Below are 22,560 nucleotides of genomic sequence, written 5' to 3'. Positions count from 1 at the left end.
GGTGGGAGATAAGCTTCTCTTAAGGCCTATTGTTTTTTCTTCATGGCTCATTGCCCTGAATAGGCCCTTCCCCAGCAGCTGTCTAGACTGAAAGCATCTTGTCTAGTGGGCATTACACAGGTGTAACTACATTTGAAATACAGATACATGGACAATATTCATAACTTCAGATACAAAAATGATCCATGCATACAAATAGGATAATCATATTCAGCAAATCATCACTTTTCCAGTGACACCTCACATGACTTACCTTGCATTATAATTATGTCATAATCCTATCATAATAATATCACTGCGAAGAATATTGATTGCAGTGTCACACCAGATACCTGGGAAATAATTCTCTGTAGTAACTCAGAGCCCAGGCCATCCAGTGTCCCGTTTCCAGCCATTGGCGATATTTGCTACTATCTGCAGCTGCAGATCGGCTACATGCCACTGGAGGCAGTCTCATTGTACCCTCCCCTCCATAAAATCATCAAGCTCAGTTTTGAAACAAGTTAGGTTTTTTGCCCCCACTGGGAGTTGTAGGAGCTAAGACAGTTTTTAAACAGGTGGAACTTAAAACCCTCCAAATCCACAGGTGAACGCCGCCCAATGTTTAGAAAATTCACAGATCCGGACCTAAATTTGAAAGCTGTTTCCAATCTGCATCACAGGCCAAACCCAACCCCTCGGTAGGTCCAAGGGCCTCTGAGCGGAGGAAGAATCAAACTCTGGATTCGACCACCCAATGCTAACGGATAATACAGTAAAGCAGTTTCACAGGACACTTCCCCATGGCAGGAATTCTGCCAATGTTCTTCACTCGTCCTCACTTATCCTGGTTTCACTCTAACAACACAAGGAATTCAGGGCCAGGTTTTCAACAACAAGTGCCATGGAAAGCGGGTAAGTGCCCATAAAAACATGATTGGCTAGCAACTGCTGAGCAGAATGACCCCATTTGTGTGCGCACTCATCCATGCAATTCATTATTGATCCATGCAATTGCAGGAATGCACATGTGCCTAGCTTTCTGGAAATCAGGCCCTGATCCCTTACAGTAATGAGCACCATCCCTCTAAGGGCAGGCAAATATGCAGGAGATATTGCAAATTTTATGGGATGCTGAAGCCCCAGTTGCATTTGAGCAAGAAGGGGAGGAGTGTCTATTTCCACATTCAGCATTCGAGAAAACAACCCGGACAGTAATGCTGCATGACATCTGGGGTGTGGGCCCCACCATTCACCTGCCTTGGGTTCTGTTCGATCTTAAGTTTTACAGAATGGTGCAAGAAAACAGCACAAGATACGTGCCCTTGTTGCCAAGAAGGCCAATGGCATTTTGGGATGTATTGCCAGCAGATCGAGGGACGTGATCATTCCCCTCTATTCGACATTGGTGAGGCCTCATCTGGAGTACTGTGTCCAGTTTTGGGCCCCACACTACAAGGATGTGGAAAAATTGGAAAGCGTTCAGCGGAGGGCAACAAAAATGATTAGGGGGCTGGAACACATGACTTATGAGGAGAGGCTGAGGGAGCTGGGATTGTTTAGCCTGCAGAAGAGAAGAATGAGGGGGGATTTGATAGCTGCTTTCAACCACCTGAAAGGGGGTTCCAAAGAGGATGGAGCTCGGCTGTTCTCAGTGGTAGCAGATGACAGAACGAGGAGTAATGGTCTCAATTTGCAGTGGGGGAGGTTTAGGTTGGATATTAGGAAAAACTTTTTCACTAGGAGGGTGGGGAAGCACTGGCATGCGTTACCTAGGGAGATGGTGGATTCTCCTTCCTTTGAAGTTTTTAAGGTCAGGCTTGACAAAGCCCTGGCTGGGGTGATTTAGTTGGGGACTGGTCCTGCTTTGAGCAGGGGGTTGGACTAGACGACCTCCTGAGGTCCCTTCCAACCCGGATATTCTATGACTCTATGTGCTGGGTTTGTGTGAGGACAGTCATCTCTCTATAGCTGGTGCTAGAGAACCTAACCCCCTAATGGATTCGTAACCTCTGTGGATCAGGCGGCGGGGGACACACGCTGAACAGCAGAGCACATCTGAGAGGCATAGGCCTGCCGACGAGGGGAGGGCAAAAGGGGCAATCACCGGGGTGGGCCAAAGGGCTCCTAGGCGGGCGCAGGGTGTTACGAGCAGTGGCAAAGGCAGCCGAGCAGGTATGTGGAAGCCCTGGCTGCCATAGGTGCCGAGTTTCTAATCTGCTGGGGGGGGGGGGGAGCGGCTCCCCCCGGCTCCGCCCAGTCCCCCGCACACGTACCACCCCCGCCCTGCTTCTTTCTTCCCCTTGCCTCTTCCTGCCCCCACCTGGCCCCATTCTGCCTCCTCCCCTGAGCACGCTGTGGCCTCGCTCCGCCCCCCCAGTGCCTCCAGATGCCGTGAAACAGCTGATCCGCGGCAGGCCGTATGCACTGGGAGGGAGCGGGAAGCGCTGATTGGCTGGGGGGAGGGAGAGGTTCTGTTGGGGGGCTGCCAGTGGGTGCTCAGCACCCACCATTTTTTCCCCTGTGGGTGCTCCAGTCCCGGAGCACCCACGGAGTCGGCGCCTGTCCTGGCTCTGCCGGAAGACAGCGCTGGGCACCAGAAGTGCAGGCGCAGCACCGCTCAGACATCAGGCGGATGGCGTGGGCGCACCAGCCGCCCCACGGGGCCCAGCTCCTGGCGTGGGCGCACCAGCCGCCCCACGGGGCCCAGCTCCTGGCGTGGGCGCACCAGCCGCCCCACGGGGCCCAGCTCCTGGCGTGGGCGCACCAGCCGCCCCACGGGGCCCAGCTCCTGGCGTGGGCGCACCAGCCGCCCCACGGGGCCCAGCTCCTGGCGTGGGCGCACCAGCCGCCGCACGGGGCCCAGCTCCTGGCGTGGGCGCACCAGCCGCCCCACGGGGCCCAGCTCCTGGCGTGGGCGCACCAGCCGCCCCACGGGGCCCAGCTCCTGGCGTGGGCGCACCAGCCGCCCCACGGGGCCCAGCTCCTGGCGTGGGCGCACCAGCCGCCCCACGGGGCCCAGCTCCTGGCGTGGGCGCACCAGCCGCCCCACGGGGCCCAGCTCCTGGCGTGGGCGCACCAGCCGCCGCACGGGGCCCAGCTCCTGGCGTGGGCGCACCAGCCGCCCCACGGGGCCCAGCTCCTGGCGTGGGCGCACCAGCCGCCCCACGGGGCCCAGCTCCTGGCGTGGGCGCACCAGCCGCCGCACGGGGCCCAGCTCCTGGCGTGGGCGCACCAGCCGCCGCACGGGGCCCAGCTCCTGGCGTGGGCGCACCAGCCGCCCCACGGGGCCCAGCTCCTGGCGTGGGCGCACCAGCCGCCCCACGGGGCCCAGCTCCTGGCGTGGGCGCACCAGCCGCCCCACGGGGCCCAGCTCCTGGCGTGGGCGCACCAGCCGCCCCACGGGGCCCAGCTCCTGGCGTGGGCGCACCAGCCGCCCCACGGGGCCCAGCTCCTGGCGTGGGTGCACCAGCCGCCTCACGGGGCCCAGCTCCTGGCGTGGGTGCACCAGGCCAGGCGCCGCATGGGGCCCAGCTCCTGGCGTGGGTGCACCAGCCGCCGCACGGGGCCCAGGTCCTGGCGTGGGTGCACCAGCCGCCCCACGGGGCCCAGCTCCTGGCGTGGACACCAGGCCAGCTGCCCCATGGGGCCCAGCTCCTGGCGTGGGTGCACCAGCCGCCCCACGGGGCCCAGCTCCTGGCATGGGTGCACCAGCCGCCGCACGGGGCCCAGCTCCTGGCGTGGGTGCACCAGGCTAGCCGCCGCACGGGGCCCAGCTCCTGGCGTGGGTGCACCAGGCCAGCCGCCGCACGGGGCCCAGCTCCTGGCGTGGACACCAGGCCAGCCGCCCCACGGGGCCCAGCTCCTGGCGTGGACTCCAGGCCAGCCGCCGCACGGGGCCCAGCTCCTGGCGTGGGTGCACCAGCCGCCCTACGGGGCCCAACTCCTGGCTAGGACAGCAGGCCAGCTGCCCCACGGGGCCCAGCTCCTGGCGTGGGTGCACCAGCCGCCCCACGGGGCCCAGCTCCTGGCGTGGGTGCACCAGCCGCCCCACGGGGCCCAGCTTCTGGCGTGGACACCAGGCCAGCCGCCGCACGGGGCCCAGCTCCTGGCGTGGACACCAGGCCAGCCGCCACACGGGGCCCAGCTCCTGGCGTGGGTGCACCAGCCGCCCCACGGGGCCCAGCTCCTGGCGTGGGTGCACCAGCCGCCCCACGGGGCCCAGCTCCTGGTGTGGGTGCACCAGGCCAGCTGCCCCACGGGGCCCAGCTCCTGGCATGGACTCCAGGCCAGCCGCCGCACGGGGCCCAGCTCCTGGCGTGGGTGCACCAGCCTAGCCGCCGCACGGGGCCCAGCTCCTGGCGTGGGTGCACCAGGCCAGCTGCCGCACGGGGCCCAGCTCCTGGCGTGGACACCAGGCCAGCTGCCGCACGGGGCCCAGCTCCTGGCGTGGGTGCACCAGCCGCCGCACGGGGCCCAGCTCCTGGCATGGGTGCACCAGCCGCCGCACGGGGCCCAGCTCCTGGCGTGGACACCAGGCCAGCCGCCCCACGGGGCCCAGCTCCTGGCGTGGACACCAGGCCAGCCGCCCCACGGGGCCCAGCTCCTGGCGTGGACACCAGGCCAGCCGCCCCACGGGGCCCAGCTCCTGGCGTGGACACCAGGCCAGCCGCCGCACGGGGCCCAGCTCCGGCCCATCCTGCACGAATCAAACCCCAGCCATCCCATTGCAGGGGGCCCATTGACTGTTCTGCCCTGGGGCCCGGAATTGCTGTCAGGGAGCCAGGAGAGGCCCCTGGGGGTTTTCAGAGCAGGAACAAGAGCCTGCAAAATTTCCCGTAGCAGCCCCAGGAACAATGTGTGCCTATTAGCTTACTGGCACCGCAGTGGTGTTGCCTTGGCAGGGCTGATCACAGCAGGTGAAGCAATAAATCCAAGGTGAACGGGAGGTCAGGAAATTACAGATTCTTGCCTCATCGAGAGCCCGCCCCCTCCCCTTCCAGCGTGTTGGTTTTTTTGCTAGTGAATCCAAGTGTTTTCAGCAACATCAGAAAATCCGCACCCTCTCCCTCTCCCTAAATCAAGCAGCTCCCTGGGCGGGCATGCACCAATTGGCCAAGAGGGGGTTCTCGGAACTGAAGGGAACCTGCCTCCTTCAGGAAAGCCCGAGGGCTTTCACAATCCATCACAGGCCACCTTGCATAAGGGACCAGAGGAGGCAGCGCATAAAAGGGCTTCCCCTAAGCCCACAGGGCTACATTCCCAGCTCACACTGCAAGGCCTAGGATCGAGGATGGAGAGCTGCTGGGGAGTCCTGATGATGCTCGGGGTGGCCGTAGCAACCACCACATCACCTCCTCCTCCACAGCAGATGCTGAGCTACGAAGAGGCTGTTTCCCTGGCCATAGACCTCTACAACCAAGAGCCACACATAGACTTTGCCTTCCGACTCTTAGAAGCAGAAGCCCAGCCTGACTGGGTAAGTACCTGGGGACATATGTAGTAAGTGCTGCTGGATATCAGAGACCAAGCCTTGGGACCCTGAGTTGTGACAGTCCCCTAAATGTATAGGCCATCCTAACCCCCTTCTTGGCTTGTAGATAGGGCCAGCTAGTTACAACACAGAAACTTCTTGCTTCCTGCGAACAACCAGCCGCACTTCAAATGCCGCATCATAGATCAGCCTCTCGTTTTGATTTAATGAGATAGGTGGGAATGGTCCAGCAGGCCCCCTCTTGATTTCACCCCCCTACACCCGAGCACATTAAAACGGTGCACCTGCTGCTCTCGCTGGACTTCAGCAGACGTTGGGGGTGGCTCATAACGCCAAGGATCAGGCCAGTTGTGTCGGCTGTTAAGTGGAGCAGGCATGTACTGGCTGCGTGGCAATAGCCAATGAAAAATCAGAAGGATGCTGAGTCTGGAAGTTTTCCTGGGGCGGGGAGGGGGGAGAAAATAAAGTTCTGGGTAGATCCTGGGGCTCCAAGCAGAGGTAAAATCCCACTCTCAGCTAGCGAGTGGAGTGACCTACTGCTGGGCCACTCCCACTGCCCAGGGATTTGAGGAGCAGGTTTGGATTGTTAAGGCTACAGCGGGGGAGTCTCTCTAAGTCCCACGACAGAGGTTAGGGTTACGACAACCCTGTGTGATGGTTACAGGGAGAGATGGGTTAGTGATCGGTTTAGGTCTTGCGCTCTGATTTACAAACTGGAGCTTTCTTTGCAATCTTGCCTGAGTTTTCCAGCCTGGGTCAGGTTCCCTTTTCTATATGTGCCCATAGCCCTTTGTTAGTAGTCATATATGCAAAGGCGGAGGGAAACCATAATGTGACTACATTCAGAACCCTAGACCCATCGGGTTACAAGGGACCGCAAGGGTGATCTAGTCCAACCCCTGCCAAAACGCAGGATTTGTTGTGCCTAAACCATGCCAGCCAGGTGGCTAGCTAGTCTCCTTTTGAAAACCACCAGTGCGTCTTTTCTGTGTTTGCATGCTGCCTAGCCCAATGGGGTCTTGGTCCCCGAGTGGGGCTCAGAGATACCATGCCAATTATAATCAGAGGTGGCTTATGTCTCATTGTGTAATTAACGGGCAATGAATAGGCTAGAGAAGTCTTATTCACATATCCTTAAACCATGTGCAACAATATGATTTATTTTCAATGTACAGCTACCGCCCGATTGAATGCTGACAGATACCGCAAAAGCTTGTTTCTCTCACCCACAGAAGTTGGCTCAATAAAAGATATTACCTGCCCCCCCCACCTCGTCTCTCTAAGATACCTCGATTGCAATAGCACCCTTTGCCGTGTATTAGTTACCTGCCAGCAGAGGAATTTCCTGCTGCACGCACTGGAGAGGTTAATTTAGCAGAGCATCTCAATGACGAGAGTGAATGCTCCCTAGCAGATAAATGCACATGGGAGCATTGCTACTGACCAGCGCAGAGTTAATGCCACGTTTTAATTTATTCTCAGGCCGCGACCAATGAAACCCTCCAGCTGCTGGAGTTCACAGTGAAAGAGACCGAGTGCCCTGTGTCTGAGAACCTGCTCCTTGATGAATGTGACTTCAGGAGCAACGGGGTAAGGAGATGCTCTGTGTTTTGAAGTGCTCCGTTTCCTCCTCCTAAGGATTGGGAACAGGACTGGGTTCTTGATGTCCATCCATTCTCGTTATTCCTAAATTCTATCCGGTATCCCAGGGAGCATCTGGGAGAGCCCCATAAACTGCAGCCTTCCGCAGCTTTGTGTTTGAGGCAGAGAGGTCCTGAGCCCTGATGGATTCAGATGAGAATCCAAACTTTTCCTCAGTTAAAGGGGGCTGGGATAAAGTACTAGGTTCAGGCTGGTCATTTTGGCCCAGGTAAACAACCCCCTCCAGAAGCCAGCATACCCGTGACAAACACAACGTTCTAAGGCTGCCGGCTGCACCCTGTCCTAGCTGTGTGGCAGCCTCCCCACGGACCCTCGAGATGGCTGCACCTGTAGGATGAGAAGGAGCAGTTCCAGGAGAGGGAGGATGGGCGTGTGGTGAAGAGCACTGGACACGGACGCAGGAAACCTATGTTTAATTTCTGGCTCTGCCATAGAACACCCTGTGCATCTGGGCAAGTCCCAGCCTCTCTGGGCCCCAGCTCTCCGCCTGTCAAACAGGGAATATCCCTTCTCCCATCCCTTGTCTCTTTGTGGGCGTCTACCTGTGGCTCTCGCATCATACTACTATGACCTAGCTCTTACACCGCACTTCTCAGCCGGAGATCTCAAAGTTCTTCCTGGTCTTTAATGTAGTTATCCTCAGAGAAGTGTTATCCCCAATTTACAGACACAGGGAGACTCAGTGACATGCCCCAGGGAATTGAACCGTGGAATCCCTAGTCCAAGGGCAGTCCTTAATTGCTAGACCAGCCATCCTCTGTGGCAACCTCTATCTCAGCTGGGCTCTCTAGGCGCTACCATAAGGCAAATAATAAGTAATAATAATTCCAGCTGAAGGCGCTTAACGAAAAGGCCCTAAAGAGAGCCAGGCCTTCCAATCCTGTTGTCCTCAGGACTCTAGACAGCAGGCAGCGTGACTGCGGGTCCCGGAGGCAGACAGAGTGGGCATGCTTAACAGCTTTAGCAGCTCCTCTTTAACGAGTCTGTCTCCTGAGCAAGAAACCGGGGGCATTTCAGAGAGATTTCACTGCAGCTCAAGAACTGAAATTCTGGAGTGTTCCCCGCTCCAGCCCCTCTCCCTTTGATATGTACCCATGGCCCCTGTGAGCGTCCCTGGAGATGTGGCTTCATATCGAGGGAAGAATGCATCCCCTCCTTGAGCTGCACGTGACACATTATCTGTGGCGATTCACTTGACTGCTGATCCTGGTCCCAGCAGGCAGCTAGGACAGGGTGTAGCGGGCAGGCTGTAACCCCCCAGCATGACCACTCTAAGACAACTTGCAGGCCCTTCCTTAGACGAGATGTCTCCCAAGAGTCCTGGGAACAAGACCTGTCTCCTCTGGGACATGTTAACAACAGAGGGACATCAAACACCAGAACACCTGGAACGGACCAGACACTTTGCTAAACGTCCCCTGCTCAGTCCCATGGGGGTTTGGTTCCACTGCCCACCTCTCCGCTGGAAATAAACCGATGGGACGTCCTGTGACACTGATTGTCTTCTCCTCTTTCCTCCCTTGCAGGTGGTGAGAGCGTGCTCAGGAACCATCTCCACTGAGCCGGAGGCCCCCTTGGTTTTGCTCACCTGCGACACGGTGGCTCAGGAGGTGAGCTTTCCATTCGGCTGGTGTGGGGCAGACTTGGGCTGGGTCAGAGAGTCCCCACCGTAATGCTATCCCCAGGATGGCTGCCCAAGGGCATGTGCTTGGGGCATAGTCACAAGAGAGGCTCTGGCCCGGTCTGATTGGCCATTGTATTTTGCAGCCCCTCCTCCCACTGCTTCATAAGGAGTCCGACTCTCCCCATACTTTGCAGGATTGAGGGGTGGGCACAGGGTTTGGAAAGTCAATGCTAGTGACAGTACCTGGCTCTTCTATAGCACCTTGCATGTTCAAAGCACTGTCCAGATGTGAACACTGAGGAATATTATGGGATAGAATCACCGATTCCAACATAGGACTTCTCTAAATAGACATAGGGGCCTGCTGCATGGCTTCTCTTCCCCATAGCAGGTCCCTCCCCGCTATAGAGAATCCATGCACTGCAGGTAACACGCACAACACCACATCTCCCACACTTGGGGGGAACTGGGTTAGAACCACCATTACCACCACCAGGTCCCTTAGCTCCAAACACACAGGCCTTGGCCTCTTGAGCCAGAGGAGACCTCCGTTAGCTAGTGGCAATACTAGGTCTCTTCTCCTTCTTATAGGCCAAGCCACTAGGGGACACCATCTCACAAACACACACGGAGCTGGAACATTACACCACACAAGTGGGCCAACACAGCCAGATCCTTCACAGCAATAAGAGGGGATATAGGGCCCAGATGAGAGGTTTATGCATCAGCTACTGGTGAAGGATTAGTCAAGCAAATGAAGCGATGCTCTTAGTACCAGACTTCCAGGTTCAGTTCCTGCTCTCAGCTCAAGCAGGACAATTCTGCTACATTCTTAAAAAAGGGGAGTCCGAACACCGTATCTAAATGGAGATTTCCCCCACATTGCAAGATGAAACATGCAAGAGTGGGGCAGGTGTAGGGGAAGGCAAACCCTGCCCTTGCAGAGCAGATGCCAGTCTCCCAGGAAATGCTCACTGGCTTTTCTCTCTTTCTAGCGTACTCGTGTCAGGAGGTCCATATTCAGAAAACTCAGGAGGAAAATCAAAAAGGGTCTTAAGAAAGGGATCCAGCACCTCCTGGCTGGTGGAAGACAAGGCCTACCCCAAGGAGGAAGACCAGGAATGATATAGAGAGCCATGGGCTGCCACTCCACTGAACCTGACAGCAGCTCTCCGTAGACCCACATTGGACGAACAAGAGGCCTGAAGAATCACATCTGACCATCTTTGGGCAAACTCCTGCCAGTGATAGCTGGGTTGTTAATTCCATGTGGTTCATTATGCGCGTTACAATAAAGTATGATGGCGTTTTAATTTGTAAAGTATTTGCCGTTGTCTCTTTACATCCCAGCACCGAGCTGTGCTTTCCCATCTGTGCTGGGGAGGGACAGATGACACACTCAGGTGGGGATCTGAACCTAAGGAAGGCACCTGTCCTTATCAGCAAATGAAAAACACTAGGCAGGATCGGTCTCCATTCCTCACCGAGGTTGCTAGGAAAGGAGCTCTCCAGCTGAGCTCAGAGCAATGGAGTTGCTGATTAGACTGGTTTACACGCTGCAGCAAAGCAAAGGAGGCCCATCCTCTTTGAAAGGGAAAAGACAAGGTGCATTGGTGAGCGCACACGAGCGTAACCAAAGGGGTGCTGGTGAGGGCGCAAGCCACCAGTCTGACATGACAGCTCACAGCTGATCACACATACAATGTAACCGATATCTTTATTACAGCTCACAGCTGCCCCCAACACAAACACAGCCAATGTTTTTTGCTGTACAATAAATCAGACAAGACACAGATGGGGGCAAATTTTCAAGAGCACCTAAGTCACTTAGGAGCCCAAGTCTCACTGACTGACACCAAAATGGGACTTAGACGCTTTTGAAAATTTTGCCCTGGATCTTCAATATTGGCAGTGCTTACATTCTCTGGGGGAAAACGACCGATTATATGCTATGATCAAGGAATGCAATGGAATAAGTCTATATAGGGCCGGGGAGGAACGAGGCTATACTGCATTGGTGCTTATTTCTATAGAGGATCGTGCAATTGTGCAGAAGCAGGCTTAAAAATAGTGTTAAACTGAGTGTTTTGCTGAAAAAGGGAAAAGGTTACAAGGGGAGGGCAGTTCCAAAGTAGAGCACTAGGGGGCACTGTTTACTGTAGCTCCGCACTGACCAGCAGCCCCACCTGGAGCAGGTGCGGGGCCAGAGAAGCTGACCTGGGAACGTATGTAGACAGTAGTATATGCAAAGTATCAGCAAGGGCGTCGGAGAGAGGACGGGGGAGATTGAACCTTTCAACATGACTGGAAGCCTTTTCCCCTTCACGGATTAAGCTGTTGGACAGTCCAAAGAAGACTCGGGGCAAAGCAAAGCTGGAAAGGGCTCTGTCTGAGAAGGCGGCCCTGCCATGGGGAGTTACTGGGGCACCAGGAGAAACCACAGCAGGTGGTAGTTTCTGTCTTATTGGAATGAAGTTCTGCTCAGCTCCTCACACAAGTATTTCTGGCTCTGTCTATTCCTCTCAGCCTTCCCTTCAGAACAGCTTCATGCAGCACGTCCCTTCCCTGCAGAGCCTCTGGCCCTGCAAGCTTCTGCTTTGCTTTTCCCCTCTGCTTATCGTAGAGGAGTGGTACCTAGGGAAATGCTTGACTCCCTATTGCCAGCCCCAAGCATTCCAAAACCATAGGTCAAGGATCCTGACAATCGTGAAATGGACTTAGCAAATCACAAGGCTTTAAAGCTACTACCCTTGGAGTCCTTTTATTCGCCTTTTGATTTCTGAGCCTCAGGGCACACGATTTCAAGCTTTTTTCTCCCACCTACAAGGGCTAGAAGCCTGCTTTTATAGATTTAAAATGAAAAGCCCAGATTCTCGTGTCATCACGTGACTCCAGGAGCTGGGTCTGTAAGAAAAGCACCAGCTGTCGTGACACTTGCAATAAGACCACGAGAGTTGGCCAGTAACTGTGGGAGTAACCATCCCCAGGCTCCCTACCTTGGGACTGGGCCGAGCCTTTGGTATGATGGTGCACCTCACATGAAGCTCCATCTCTTCCCAGCATTCTCATGTGTCACCCCTTTAGTCATGGGCTCAGAATCCAACTAAGGCCAAGATTTTCAAAACTGTCTAGCAATTTTGGGGTGTTCCGTTTCACACACCTTAAAACAGGCCTGGCTTTCAGAAGGCAGGTGCTCAGCACCTGCAGAAAATCAGGCCCCATTAAAGCATCTCAGATTTGGCACCTGAAAATGAAGGCACCAAAATGCCTAAATCTTTGGCAACTCAAGCAAAGGAGGCCCCGTGAGAACGGCTGTCTCTGGAAGGGAACCTGGCAGGGAGCCGGAGGGGATGGATATAACATGTCTCAGGTCTGCAAGCGAGGGGCAACTCTGCCACACACTTCAGTCCTTGTTGCGGCTTAGTAGAGAATATCAAAACAAAAAGGCTTCCCCCATTTTGCAAAGGCTTTTTGAGGCCTGCCTCTCAGTCATCCCAAAGCAAAGCAAAAAAACCAGTGAAAGAGACTAGCCAGGAATAACGTGGACCCAAAAGCTCTCAAATTGTCTGTCGGATGAGATGGTGGCGTGGCAGGAAAGCAAACAGGCCTTTTGAAGACAATGGCAGCACCCTAATTCGACATCAGGCAGACTGTGCGTTAGCCTTCTTCTGGTGCTGTCAGGGCCGCGGTAGAGAAAGACGATGGAAAGTACTCGACAGTCACTTTGGGGACGGACTGGGCCTTGGGTTTTGGTTTCTTGCTGTTTTTTTTCGCCCGCTGGAATTCAAAGGAATCAGAAGGATCAATATTTCCCCCCCAGGGTCCGGTTTCTATTTCATAGTTTTCAACCAAACCATCCGTCTACCCAGTTAGCTCATGATTGCCTCCTGCTGGAATAAATGGGAAATAATTTCCCAGGCCCTTGCCCAATCCTGAGTGGTTCCTGGACTGAAACCAATTCTATCCTTGGCCTCACCTCTGGGGCTGCAGCCACCTCTCAGAAGACTGGACAGGGTCATTCATCTTAACCCTGATTCTACCTCCTCCAGCCATGGTCAGAGTGAAGGACGGAGGAACCTATGGTAACTCATTCCTGCATTTCCCTCCCCTCTCGCACCAGAGAAAGGAAAACCCAGTCCCACAGGGACATGCGCTGCCGTCAGAGTTAATGAGCAAACTCCACTGAAGCCCACAGGAGCTGCAGATTGGGGGCATAATATGGGTCTCTGTCTTGGGAGCGACTAATATCCAGACATCTGGTGGGCCCACGATGCAGCTACACATCTCTACATAGGTCTAAAGCCTTCAGAGTGGGCCCAGCAGCACCATGTGTAACCATGGGGACTGCTATAGCTTCCTCCTTCTGGTGGCCCCATATGTTTAAAGAAAAGTTTCCATGTAGGTTTGTCCGAGGATGAGATGACCAATAGCCAGCCAAAGAAAACACGGAATGATTGCCTCATTGACCCATGTTGGTTCTGTATCAATCTCCTCTAGGGACAGTCAAGGGACAACACAAACCACTGTAACTTCATTACCATGGGGGCAGAGTGTACCTGGCTCCGTGACCCCAATGGAGCGCGCCTACCTAGACAGGTAACAGCTCACCTGTTCCTGGGTGCACTTCACAGATGTCAAAGGTGCCTCTTGTACGAAGTCAAGAACTGACACGTTGGCGGAACAATCCCTTTTCATCTGGGGAGAGAGTGAGGGAGAAGTACTTCAGTGAGGGTATCTGAGGAGCCCTGTTTCAAAGCTTCATGGAGTGTAGTTTTGCAATCATTTTCAACTCAGAGGAAGCCTCCAGTGACAGTAATAATCATGGTGAATATATATTAAGTAACACTGTAATACAGAACACCCGAACTGAGGGCAGGGCCCCATCGTTCCAAGAGCTGAAGACATATCGCAAAGGACAGTTCCTGCCCCAAAGAGCAGGACTCGCAATCTAAGTAAAGAATTATGTCTGAACTAGAAACATTGGCTGTCAAACAGTGAGCTCATCTCTAGAGTTGTGCAAATAACTGATTTGTCAGTTCAGTGGCTGAATCAAAGTTTTTTCCTGAGTTGTCCCATAGCAAATTTAAAAAAAAAATTTTTTTGGTGAAATAAAAGGATCAGAAAAATTGCACATCAGGTCAAATGAAGCATTTTGTTTGAGTTTTTAACCTGGTTTAATAAAAGTGAAGTAAAATTCAAACCAAAAGGTGGTTTAGGATCATAAATACAAAACGTTTTGACTTTTTTGGAATTGTTTTTTTCCCCGACTGACTCCACTTGCTGAATTCAACACAAATTCACAAAGTGTTTCACTCGACCCAAATATGTGTGAATAAAGTTACTTTAGAAAAAAGTTCTCCAACTCTGCTGTTGTCAACCTCCGCTCTAGCAGCGTTATCTGACCACCCCACTATTCTACTGAAACAGCTCCAAGCTACACTTCCCACTATTTCGCTATATTCACCGTGATCAGTAGCGACCATGTCTACCTCAGCTGAAGCAGCCATTTCACAGAGAGAACACTTTGGAATTCAGCCCCTGTTTGGAGACTGGTTTTCCAGGGTTGCTGTGCGGTTGGTTTTATTAAGGAGCGTAACTTATCTGACCACAAATGGGGCAATGCTGGTTTTTTGTTTATTAAATTGGGAACTATGTTTTTTGGAGTCCTGTTCTACCTAGGGTGACCAGATGTCCCAATTTTATAGGGACAGTCCTGATATTTGGAGCTTTTTCTTATATAGTCACCAATTACCCCCCACCCCGTCCCGATTTTTCACACTTGCTGTCTGGTCACCCTAGTTCTACCTCGTACTGCTGGAGATGGAGCCTTCTTGCCTGAATTGTTAATTGCTTGGCATCAACATTTAAGAGGATTCAAATCATTTTACTCCCTGCAGTATCTGCAGTGATTAGGAATGCCTTGTAGCTTGGGGCAAAAGACCCTTTGCAAAGCAACGTCTCCTTGAAGCCACTAGAGAGGCTGCAACATTTGGCTTAAACGCATCACTAGTTGTAAGTTCTGTGGCAGGTGTAATTCTCTGGCAATGCCACGCAGCCCCCGGCCGCTGTTGTTCTGAGGCAGGTGTGAGTACAGCAGGGGGAGTCTATTTTCTGTCACCATCCAAAGTCCTTGGTCAAAGTATAATCAAGGTCCAGACTCCAGAGAAGAAAGCTACACTAATGATTTTGGAGTCTGTTCAAAATCATCTGGTGGTTGGGATTTGGCCTGCGGTTCTCCTGTTGACTACCCCTGGAGTACAGGACCCTAAACAGTCCACAGCTCAAAGCTAAAGGGCAGGCGGCTTTGACAGTGAATACACTCCCGGCTCAGCACCAGTGCCCGCCGAGGATACAAACTACACATGCACAAAGGAAAGGTTCTGCAGCACTAGTGGATTCAACCATGTTCCCTAGAGGTGACCACCAAAAAAAACCCTACCCCTGGAACAGGCAACCTTGCAGGCACAGGCCAATGGCTGAAGAGGGCTGGACACCGATTTCCTCCTTCTTTCATTGGCGCTATGCGCAGAGGGTCAGGAGAACTGACTTCTTTTCTGCCACGGCTCGGCTGGGTGACCATGGGCCAGTCGCTACCCCTCTCTGTGTCCATTTGCCCTGCTATCCTTTCTTTGTCTTAGCGCCTTACATTGCAAGCTCTTGGGGGCAAGGACTGACTTTATGTACAGCACCTAGCACACTGGGGCCCGGATCTGGGTTGGGGCCTCTAGACAGCACCAAGGTACAAATAAACTCACCAGCCCTACATTCACTTGCTTACTAAAATAATGGCAGGGCTAGAAAGCCTGGGAAGGAGACCCTCTTGTGCATGCAAATAAGAACACAGGCCTGGGAGGGCAAATCACAGAAGATTAGGGTTGGAAGAGACCTCAAGAGGTCATCTAGTCCAACCCCTGCTCAAAGCAGGACCAACCCCAACTAAATCATCCCAGCCACGGCTTTGTCAAGCCTGACCTTAAAACCTCAAAGGAAGGAGATTCCACCACCTCCCTAGGTAACCCATTCCAGTGCTTCACCACCCTCCTAGTGATGTGTTCCCATGCCACAGCAATCTGCTTGGGTCAAAGCCCAGGGCCACCATCGTGCAGCAGTACCAACCCCACACACTTCCTCTCTGAGGCTGTTTTACGGAGACATGAAGATAGCATATGGCCAAGCAAAACATTTACAGGGATGTTTTACATATAACAACTACAGCCACTGGCATGCAAACACCTCCCCGGCCTCCGAAAACGGGGAGGAGCATCAGGATGGGGCATGATGGACATGGCGGGGCATGAACATCTTGCTGTGACTGGAACCACGTGAAGTGGGGGCTGCACCCAGAGTTTCCCTCTGAATTTCTGATTTGATCAAATGCTGCTGAACCTGCCAAAGTTTCCATCCAACAAAACCCATTGGTTGTCCCAGATTCCCCGTCACATGACCCAGGCATGCTGGAGACAACTAGGAACAGAGCTGTGCCCAGTGAAACCCAAAACCCGATGATCTGCCCCCGATTTCATTTATAGTTCAGCAAAACTCTAGTCATGCTGTAATGCCAGGTCAGCTGGAGTGGCAGACTGGTGAGAGACTCCATGGCTGAGGCTGCACTTAAGCCTCCCTTCACCTTCAGAGCTTTCTGAGTTATAGCAACAACCACAGCGACAATGTGTGTGTAAAATGTCTAGCTCAGATGAGCAAGAGCTCCCAAACTAGAACAGGGAAAACTGAAACAAACTGAATCGTACAGAGGGGCAATCAGGAACTTTTGTTCTCCCAGCCCCATGACAAAAAAACAAGGGCACATTCAATGACATTTAAAAGGCAGCACAAGGATTTTTTACCCTCACACAACAGCCTGTGGAACTCACTGCCACAAGACATCCCTGAGGCCAAGAGCTTTGCAGGATTCAAAAAAGGGATTATACATTTATACGGGTAATAAGGATTTCCAGAGTTATAGTATTAAAAGCAGACAAGAGTTTTGGAAGGGATATGAACCCTCATGCGTCAGGGCTCAAGCCAATCTCTGCTAAGGGTCAGGAGGAAACTTCCACTGAGGGGCTTTGTGCACCTTTCTCTGAATCAGCTGGCACCTGCCACTGTTGGAGACAGGACTAGACAGACTCGGGGTCTGATCCAGGCTGGCAGCTGCTATGTCCCAATGCTCCCAGTGAGAAAGGGGATGGTTTCAACAGACATGCCAAACCCGTGAAAAAAACGCAAAAATTGGGCTTGTTTTTGGCTTAATTGGCTTGTGAGTTGCTTGTTGGCTAATTTTTGGCTTGTAGCTTGTTGCTTCTTTTTTATATCAACTCCCGGGAAGCAGGGGCTAAGGGCAAGCAGGGACATGCGGGAGAGAGTCGGGGTGCACAACAGGCCCACCACAGTCCCAGACTGCACACCGGGGGTGGGGGGGATCTAGACACACAGATGTTGGGGTTCTCAGGGATTGGCTTGTTTTGGCCTTGTTTTGAAATGGGACTAGCTTGATTTTTGGCTTTGTGTGAAAGTTGGGGTGCTTATTTACTGCATGAAAGTTGGCAACTGTGTTTCACACCTACCCCATTTGGCCGATATCTGCAGTCCTCAAGGCGGTAGCTAGCCACGCTTTTCCAGCAGTTCGTCTCTTTGATGGTGAAGTTGATGCTGAAGTGCGTGCCCCAGTCAAATTGCTACAGGTACAAGGACAAATCTTTTAATGGCGTCACCAAGCAATGCCTAGTGCACAAGTCACGGCTCCCAGGCATCCGCTACCTGCCTGCTTGTGTCAGGAAAGCCACTTGCTTTTCGAAGAGCATAGCAACCCCACAGGGGGCTTTAAGGAGACCAACAGCTACTCCTGTGTGCAGTCAGGCGTCCATGAAGGGCTGATCTCTGGGTGCGTTTCTAATGGTGCACGCTCGTGCTCTCTTAACACGGTGGTCTTAGGCCAACGTGGTAGCATAGGGACCTGCACCACACACTCCCCTTGGTCACCAGCCATCCCTGCTTTCCCATCTGGAGCCCTGCCTGACTCCAGTCACGGTGGCTCAAGACGGATGGAGTTCCCTCACTGCCAGGGGCATGCACAATGTGGGGCAAGAAAGGACACAGGCCCCGCCCCCCCCCCAATAATTATCAGGGGCACAGATCTCCTCCAGCCATGGCCCGGGGGAGAGGGAGAGCGAGCTCCTTCGACCCCAGGTCTCGGCGGGGGAACAGAACGTGCCAACCCAAGAGGAGTCTCTCACACTCCCACGCAGGTCCCTGCTCACTGCCCTTCCTCCCCCGGCACCTCCTGGCGTCCTGTGGCATGTGCTGGGGCATGGGTCAGGCCAGGCCACCACCGAGCAACACACACTGGTGGATGAGGCTAGGGAGCAGCAGCAAGGCATCCACCGAAGGTGAAATTCACCCTTGAGCGAGTACCCGCACCGGCATCTGGGCCACTTGCCTCCTGCCCAAACCCTATTTGGAGGATTTAAATCAGGGGTGGGCAAACCCAAGCGCCACATCTGGGTATGGAAATTGTATGGCAGGCCGTGAATGCTCATGAAATTAAGATTGGGATGTGGGAGGGGGTGAGGGCTCTGGCTGTGGGTGCAGGCTCTGGGATGGGGTCAGAAACGAGGAGTTCAGGGTGCAGGAGGGGGCTCCGGACTGGGAAAGGGAGTTACGATGTGGGGGGTGGGGGTGAAGGTTCTGGCTGGGGGTGCGGGCTCTGGGGCATAGGAGGGTGCTCCGGGCTGGGATCAAGGGGTTCAGGAGGGGGATATGGGCTGGGGCAGGGGTGCAGTGGGGGGGTCAGGGCTCCAGCTGTGGGTGCAGGCTCTGGGGTGCAGGAGAGTGCTCCAGGCTGGAACCAAGGTATTCAGAGGGCAGGAGGGGGATAAGGGCTGGGGCAGAGGGTTGGGGCCCAGGAGGGGGTCGGGGTGCAGGCTCCCGGTGGCGCCTACTTCAAGCAGCTCCCGGAAGCACTGGCACGTCACCCCTCTGGCTCTTACGTGGAGGCATGCCTAGGTGGCTCTGCATGCTGCCCTGTCCGCACACGCTGCCCCCGCAACTCCCATTGGCCGCAGTTCCCAGCCAGTGAAACTGTTGGGGAGGCGCTTCGGGTGGGGGCAGCGTGCAGAGCCCCCTGGCTGCCCCTACACATAGGAGCCAGAAAGGGGACATGCTGCTGCTTCCGGGAGCCACGCGGAGCCACGTCATGCACAGAGCAGGGCAAGCCCCCGACCCCCTGTGGGAGCTCAAGGGCCAGATTAAAACATCTGATGGGCTGGATGTGGCCCGCAGTTTGCCCACCCCTGATTTAAATGGTGCATAGGTCTGTGACCAGGGGTGAACTTCAGCCAGCAACAGGAGGGGCACTTGCAGGCAGCTGGCACATTGGGGCAGGGGGCTTGTTGTGGGTATGGAGAGATGGGGAAAGAAACAGATGGCACCTGGCTCATTCTGATTAACAGATAGCCCTGCCGAAACTGGGACTGGCCCTAGCTGGGAATGTAAATGCTCCCGTCCTCCAGAGGTTGGGGGTTGATTTATTTGGGTTTCCTCCTGTAAAATAACCCTTGGTCAAATAGGAACATTCAAGATCGGTGTAACAGAGATTTCACCATTGAGGGAAGCTGTCCCCCTGCACACCCACATTATAATCTCTCCTCTCATTCCCAGCTCTGCTGTCCCCTCCACCAAGCCGGTTCTGCAGCAGCCCGTGGGTAGGAGTGACCAGCACACAGAGACACTGGCTGAGGCTGACCTGGCCCAAACAGAAACTGCATTTCCAAGCAGCTGTTTACACTGGCAGCATTGGCTGGTAGGCAGAGCAAGGGCCTGGAAGTCAGGACTCCTGGATCCCACCCCAGCCCCTTCACTTGTTCTGTGACTGAGTTCAGGCCAAGCTGTTTCACTTCAGTGCCTGTTAGTTTGTGAAGTAGTGATGGTACATACAGCAGTCAGACATAGAGTAAAGTTCTGTGCTGAAGAGCATCTATGTGACAACAACAGCTCCCTCCCGTTTGGAGTCACAGCTGCTGTGATAGAAATACCTCTTCCTTACGCTTTACTCCTAGCCTTGCAGAGCTGACATGGGGGAGTGGGGAGTGAGCTGCAGTCCGCTCCTCCTCAGAGGGGTCTTGGGATGCATAAGGTCCACTCAGCCACATCTGGGCAAGCCTTTCGGAGCCCATGGGGCTTCAGCGGGTGGCACAGAGTAGCCAGATGGGGACTTATCGCATCTGGGTTACAGGTCACACAGAAGAAGGAAAGCAGCCAGCTTGAGTCTCAGAACTCAGGCTGAGGGACAGGTCTGGGAGATGGATTTCTTTATCTTTTGTAAAGAGAGCACTGCAACCAGTACCGGGAAGTGTGTGTTCTGAATTGGAGCAATAAGGAGAGGCAGAGGCAATCTAGAGGCCAAATTATGTTTTATCTCAACTAGTTGGGATCTTGAGCAATCCTCTTGTGCAATCTTTCTTTACAGTTGACGGAATGTGTTGGCTATTTTCCCTCCCGTCCTTTCTCGATTATAGTCCCTTCGCTCTCTGATCATTTCTCTATTCCTGTCACTTCACCTTGTTTGCCTTAATATGCTCTCTGGACGTTTTGGTTTACAGTCATTTTCTTCCTTTTCCTACAGCTCCCTTCCCCACCACTGGCTCCCCACATACTGTGTCCCTTCTTTTCGGATGCCAGTTGCTGCCTTGCTTGCTACTGCCCCCTCCCCTCCCCCCAGTTCTAGGCAGCCTCCCTCCAGACTCCACCAGCTGTTTCCACTGCTCTGTTTGGCCAGCTCACAACAGTGCTCTGTGTTTCGGGGGGGGGGGGGAGGGGGTTGATGCCTGCTCTCCCCTGCTGGTTTTGATCCCCACACCGATGCACCAAAAAAGACATTCCATGAGTCAAGCTCACCCCACTTCAATGGCTCCAGAATCTTTAGAGTTCTCTAGGACCCTCCACCCCAGAGCAGCTGTTTTGGGGTCCCCATTAAAAAAAATCCATTCTGAACACCAGGAGGCTGCTTCTGAGCAGCCAACTTGAGTGGTTCCCATTGCTCGTTCGACCCACCAGCCTCCAGCACACTTGGGGATTTGCAGCCCCCTAGATCTGGAGTCCAGGAGAGAGCGAACGCAGAGCCCTGCAGAACCCTCTGCACAGCCCCTCTTCCCAGCAGAGCCACACTGAACTGGTCGGTCCAGCGCTTTGCAACCCCAGGGCTAGAGGAGAAGGGCAGCCTAGTTATCTAGAAGAGGCATTACTAAGGTCTTGTCTCCATGCAAAAGTCACACCAGTTTAAAACGAATTTTAAAACCAATTAGGTAAAAGTGGTGCAAACCCACATGGACACATTTTAATTTCAAGGTGGCTTATATCCATTCAGATTAAATCCATTTCCAATCTACTTAAAGCTACACTGAAATAAGTGCCCCCCCATACTGGCTTAAATTCACACCTTCCGTTAAACCCGGTCAACTCCCATGTAGACAAGCTTTGCCCATGGTGGGGAGGGGCAGAGAATTCAGCAGGAAATCTGGCTTTATATAGGATGTGATTTATAGGCTTCCTATATAGCACTCCTCATTGTACCTTCAGCACCTGCATTCCTGCCTCAGTTCTGTTCCTGGAGTTCTTCCTGCAATTATACATACACCTTAAAAACCTCCCTTCCCCCCAACCCCCACACACTATGGGCTAAAGTCAATGGGGAAAAGGAGAATGCAAAGCCAATGCGCTCTTACTGTTTTGTGGAAGCTTTTGAGCTTAAACAGCCTGAACACTGCCTGCGTTCCAGTTTCTTGATTATAGGCCTCGACCGCAGAACGAGCCACATCTCTGGGGGACAGCAGCTGAGCCTCCAAAAGGGGACTGGCAGTAACGGACACCCCGAGAGACGCCAGCAGGGCCACCAGGAATAGAACCACCGCCATGGCTGCTGCTGCTTCACTGACTCCGGCGGGTGGAATACGCCGACACAGCACTTTATTCCCAGAGTTAAAGACTACCAGGCTAATGGGTCAGTGTCACTGAACTCACTGCATCAAACTTGGCAAGACGCGCTCCTTTCAAAAGCAAACCTAAGCCTTAGCAGCACTCTCCGGGCTAAGTTTCAGGATGGTACCACATGTTTAAATGGGACTGATGCTGACTTCGCGGAATCCTAACTCTAAACAGCGATTTCCCAGAATCAGAGCCCAGAAGCACTTAAACAGGGGTATTTATGCAGCTGGAAAAAATTCTGGCCTTGGCTAAAGAAAAACAAAACGCAGCCAAACTCTTCTAGGTTTGTTGATGTGCAGCAAAGTTTGTGGGGCTGCTTTTTTCTCCCCTCCCCCCAAGAAAGAAGGTTCCCAGCTGGTCCAAAGCAGACGGGCCGGGAGGCACTGGAAACTCAGACCTCCGGGTGAAGTCATTCCTGTACTGACAGAGAGAATAACCATGCTGTATGCAGATTAATATTCTGCTGGGAGGGTTGAGTAGAAAGTAGGAGCTTCGTCTCCGTTGGTCCGAGAGTCAGAACCATAAAGCCGAGCCTAGTGACCGCCAAACTTGCCTTGCAATCATGGGAGAGAAAACTTTTGAAGGGGTTTAGAGAAGCATTTGGCCCTTTTGAAGGCACATCCCCCTGCTGAAGCCACTATGGAACATTCCACCTGGAGCCAAAACCACCTTCACTAGCTAATGAGGAGCTAGTGTGGGCTAGTGGACGGACCATAGGGCTGGGAGCCTGGAGTTCTGCCACTCAGTTGCTGCGGGATCAGGAATAGGTCCTATAACCTCCTTGCGCCTATTTTCCTGTCTTAAAAAAATCAAGATCATGCTT

The 22,560-nt window shown here is 53.8% G+C and overlaps 2 protein-coding genes across 2 annotated transcripts; one reads left to right on the top strand and one right to left on the bottom strand.

Moving 5' to 3' along the window:
- Positions 1-5,272: 5,272 nt before the first annotated feature.
- On the top strand, positions 5,273-9,889 carry LOC144260795 (cathelicidin-2-like). Its single transcript, XM_077809538.1, has 4 exons — positions 5,273-5,458; positions 6,956-7,063; positions 8,662-8,745; positions 9,755-9,889. Exons 1-4 carry the CDS (start codon positions 5,273-5,275, stop codon positions 9,887-9,889), a joined length of 513 nt encoding a protein of 170 aa, XP_077665664.1.
- Positions 9,890-10,474: 585 nt separating this feature from the next.
- Positions 10,475-21,758, bottom strand: LOC144260023 (cathelicidin-2-like). Its single transcript, XM_077808494.1, has 4 exons — positions 21,479-21,758; positions 17,324-17,434; positions 13,368-13,454; positions 10,475-12,536 (listed from the first exon to the last, which is right to left on the bottom strand). Exons 1-4 carry the CDS (start codon positions 21,665-21,667, stop codon positions 12,417-12,419), a joined length of 507 nt encoding a protein of 168 aa, XP_077664620.1. The 5' UTR covers positions 21,668-21,758; the 3' UTR covers positions 10,475-12,416.
- Positions 21,759-22,560: the final 802 nt, after the last annotated feature.

Source organism: Eretmochelys imbricata, chromosome 2 (assembly GCF_965152235.1).
Source record: "Eretmochelys imbricata isolate rEreImb1 chromosome 2, rEreImb1.hap1, whole genome shotgun sequence".
Lineage (NCBI taxonomy): Eukaryota > Metazoa > Chordata > Testudines > Cheloniidae > Eretmochelys > Eretmochelys imbricata.
Note: the sequence above shows the minus strand (reverse complement) of the source record. Positions and strands in the feature narration are given on the sequence as shown.

Coding starts and splice junctions, on each gene's coding strand:
- LOC144260795 (XM_077809538.1), top strand. CDS start 5,273: ATGGAGAGCTGCTGGGGAGTCCTGATGATGCTCGGGGTGGCCGTAGCA. Junction 7,064..8,661: donor GTGACTTCAGGAGCAACGGG/GTAAGGAGATGC, acceptor CCTCCCTTGCAG/GTGGTGAGAGCGTGCTCAGG. Junction 8,746..9,754: donor GCGACACGGTGGCTCAGGAG/GTGAGCTTTCCA, acceptor CTCTCTTTCTAG/CGTACTCGTGTCAGGAGGTC.
- LOC144260023 (XM_077808494.1), bottom strand. CDS start 21,667: ATGGCGGTGGTTCTATTCCTGGTGGCCCTGCTGGCGTCTCTCGGGGTG. Junction 13,455..17,323: donor GCAGATATCGGCCAAATGGG/GTAGGTGTGAAA, acceptor CTCTCTCCCCAG/ATGAAAAGGGATTGTTCCGC. Junction 12,537..13,367: donor TGAAGTGCACCCAGGAACAG/GTGAGCTGTTAC, acceptor TTTGAATTCCAG/CGGGCGAAAAAAAACAGCAA.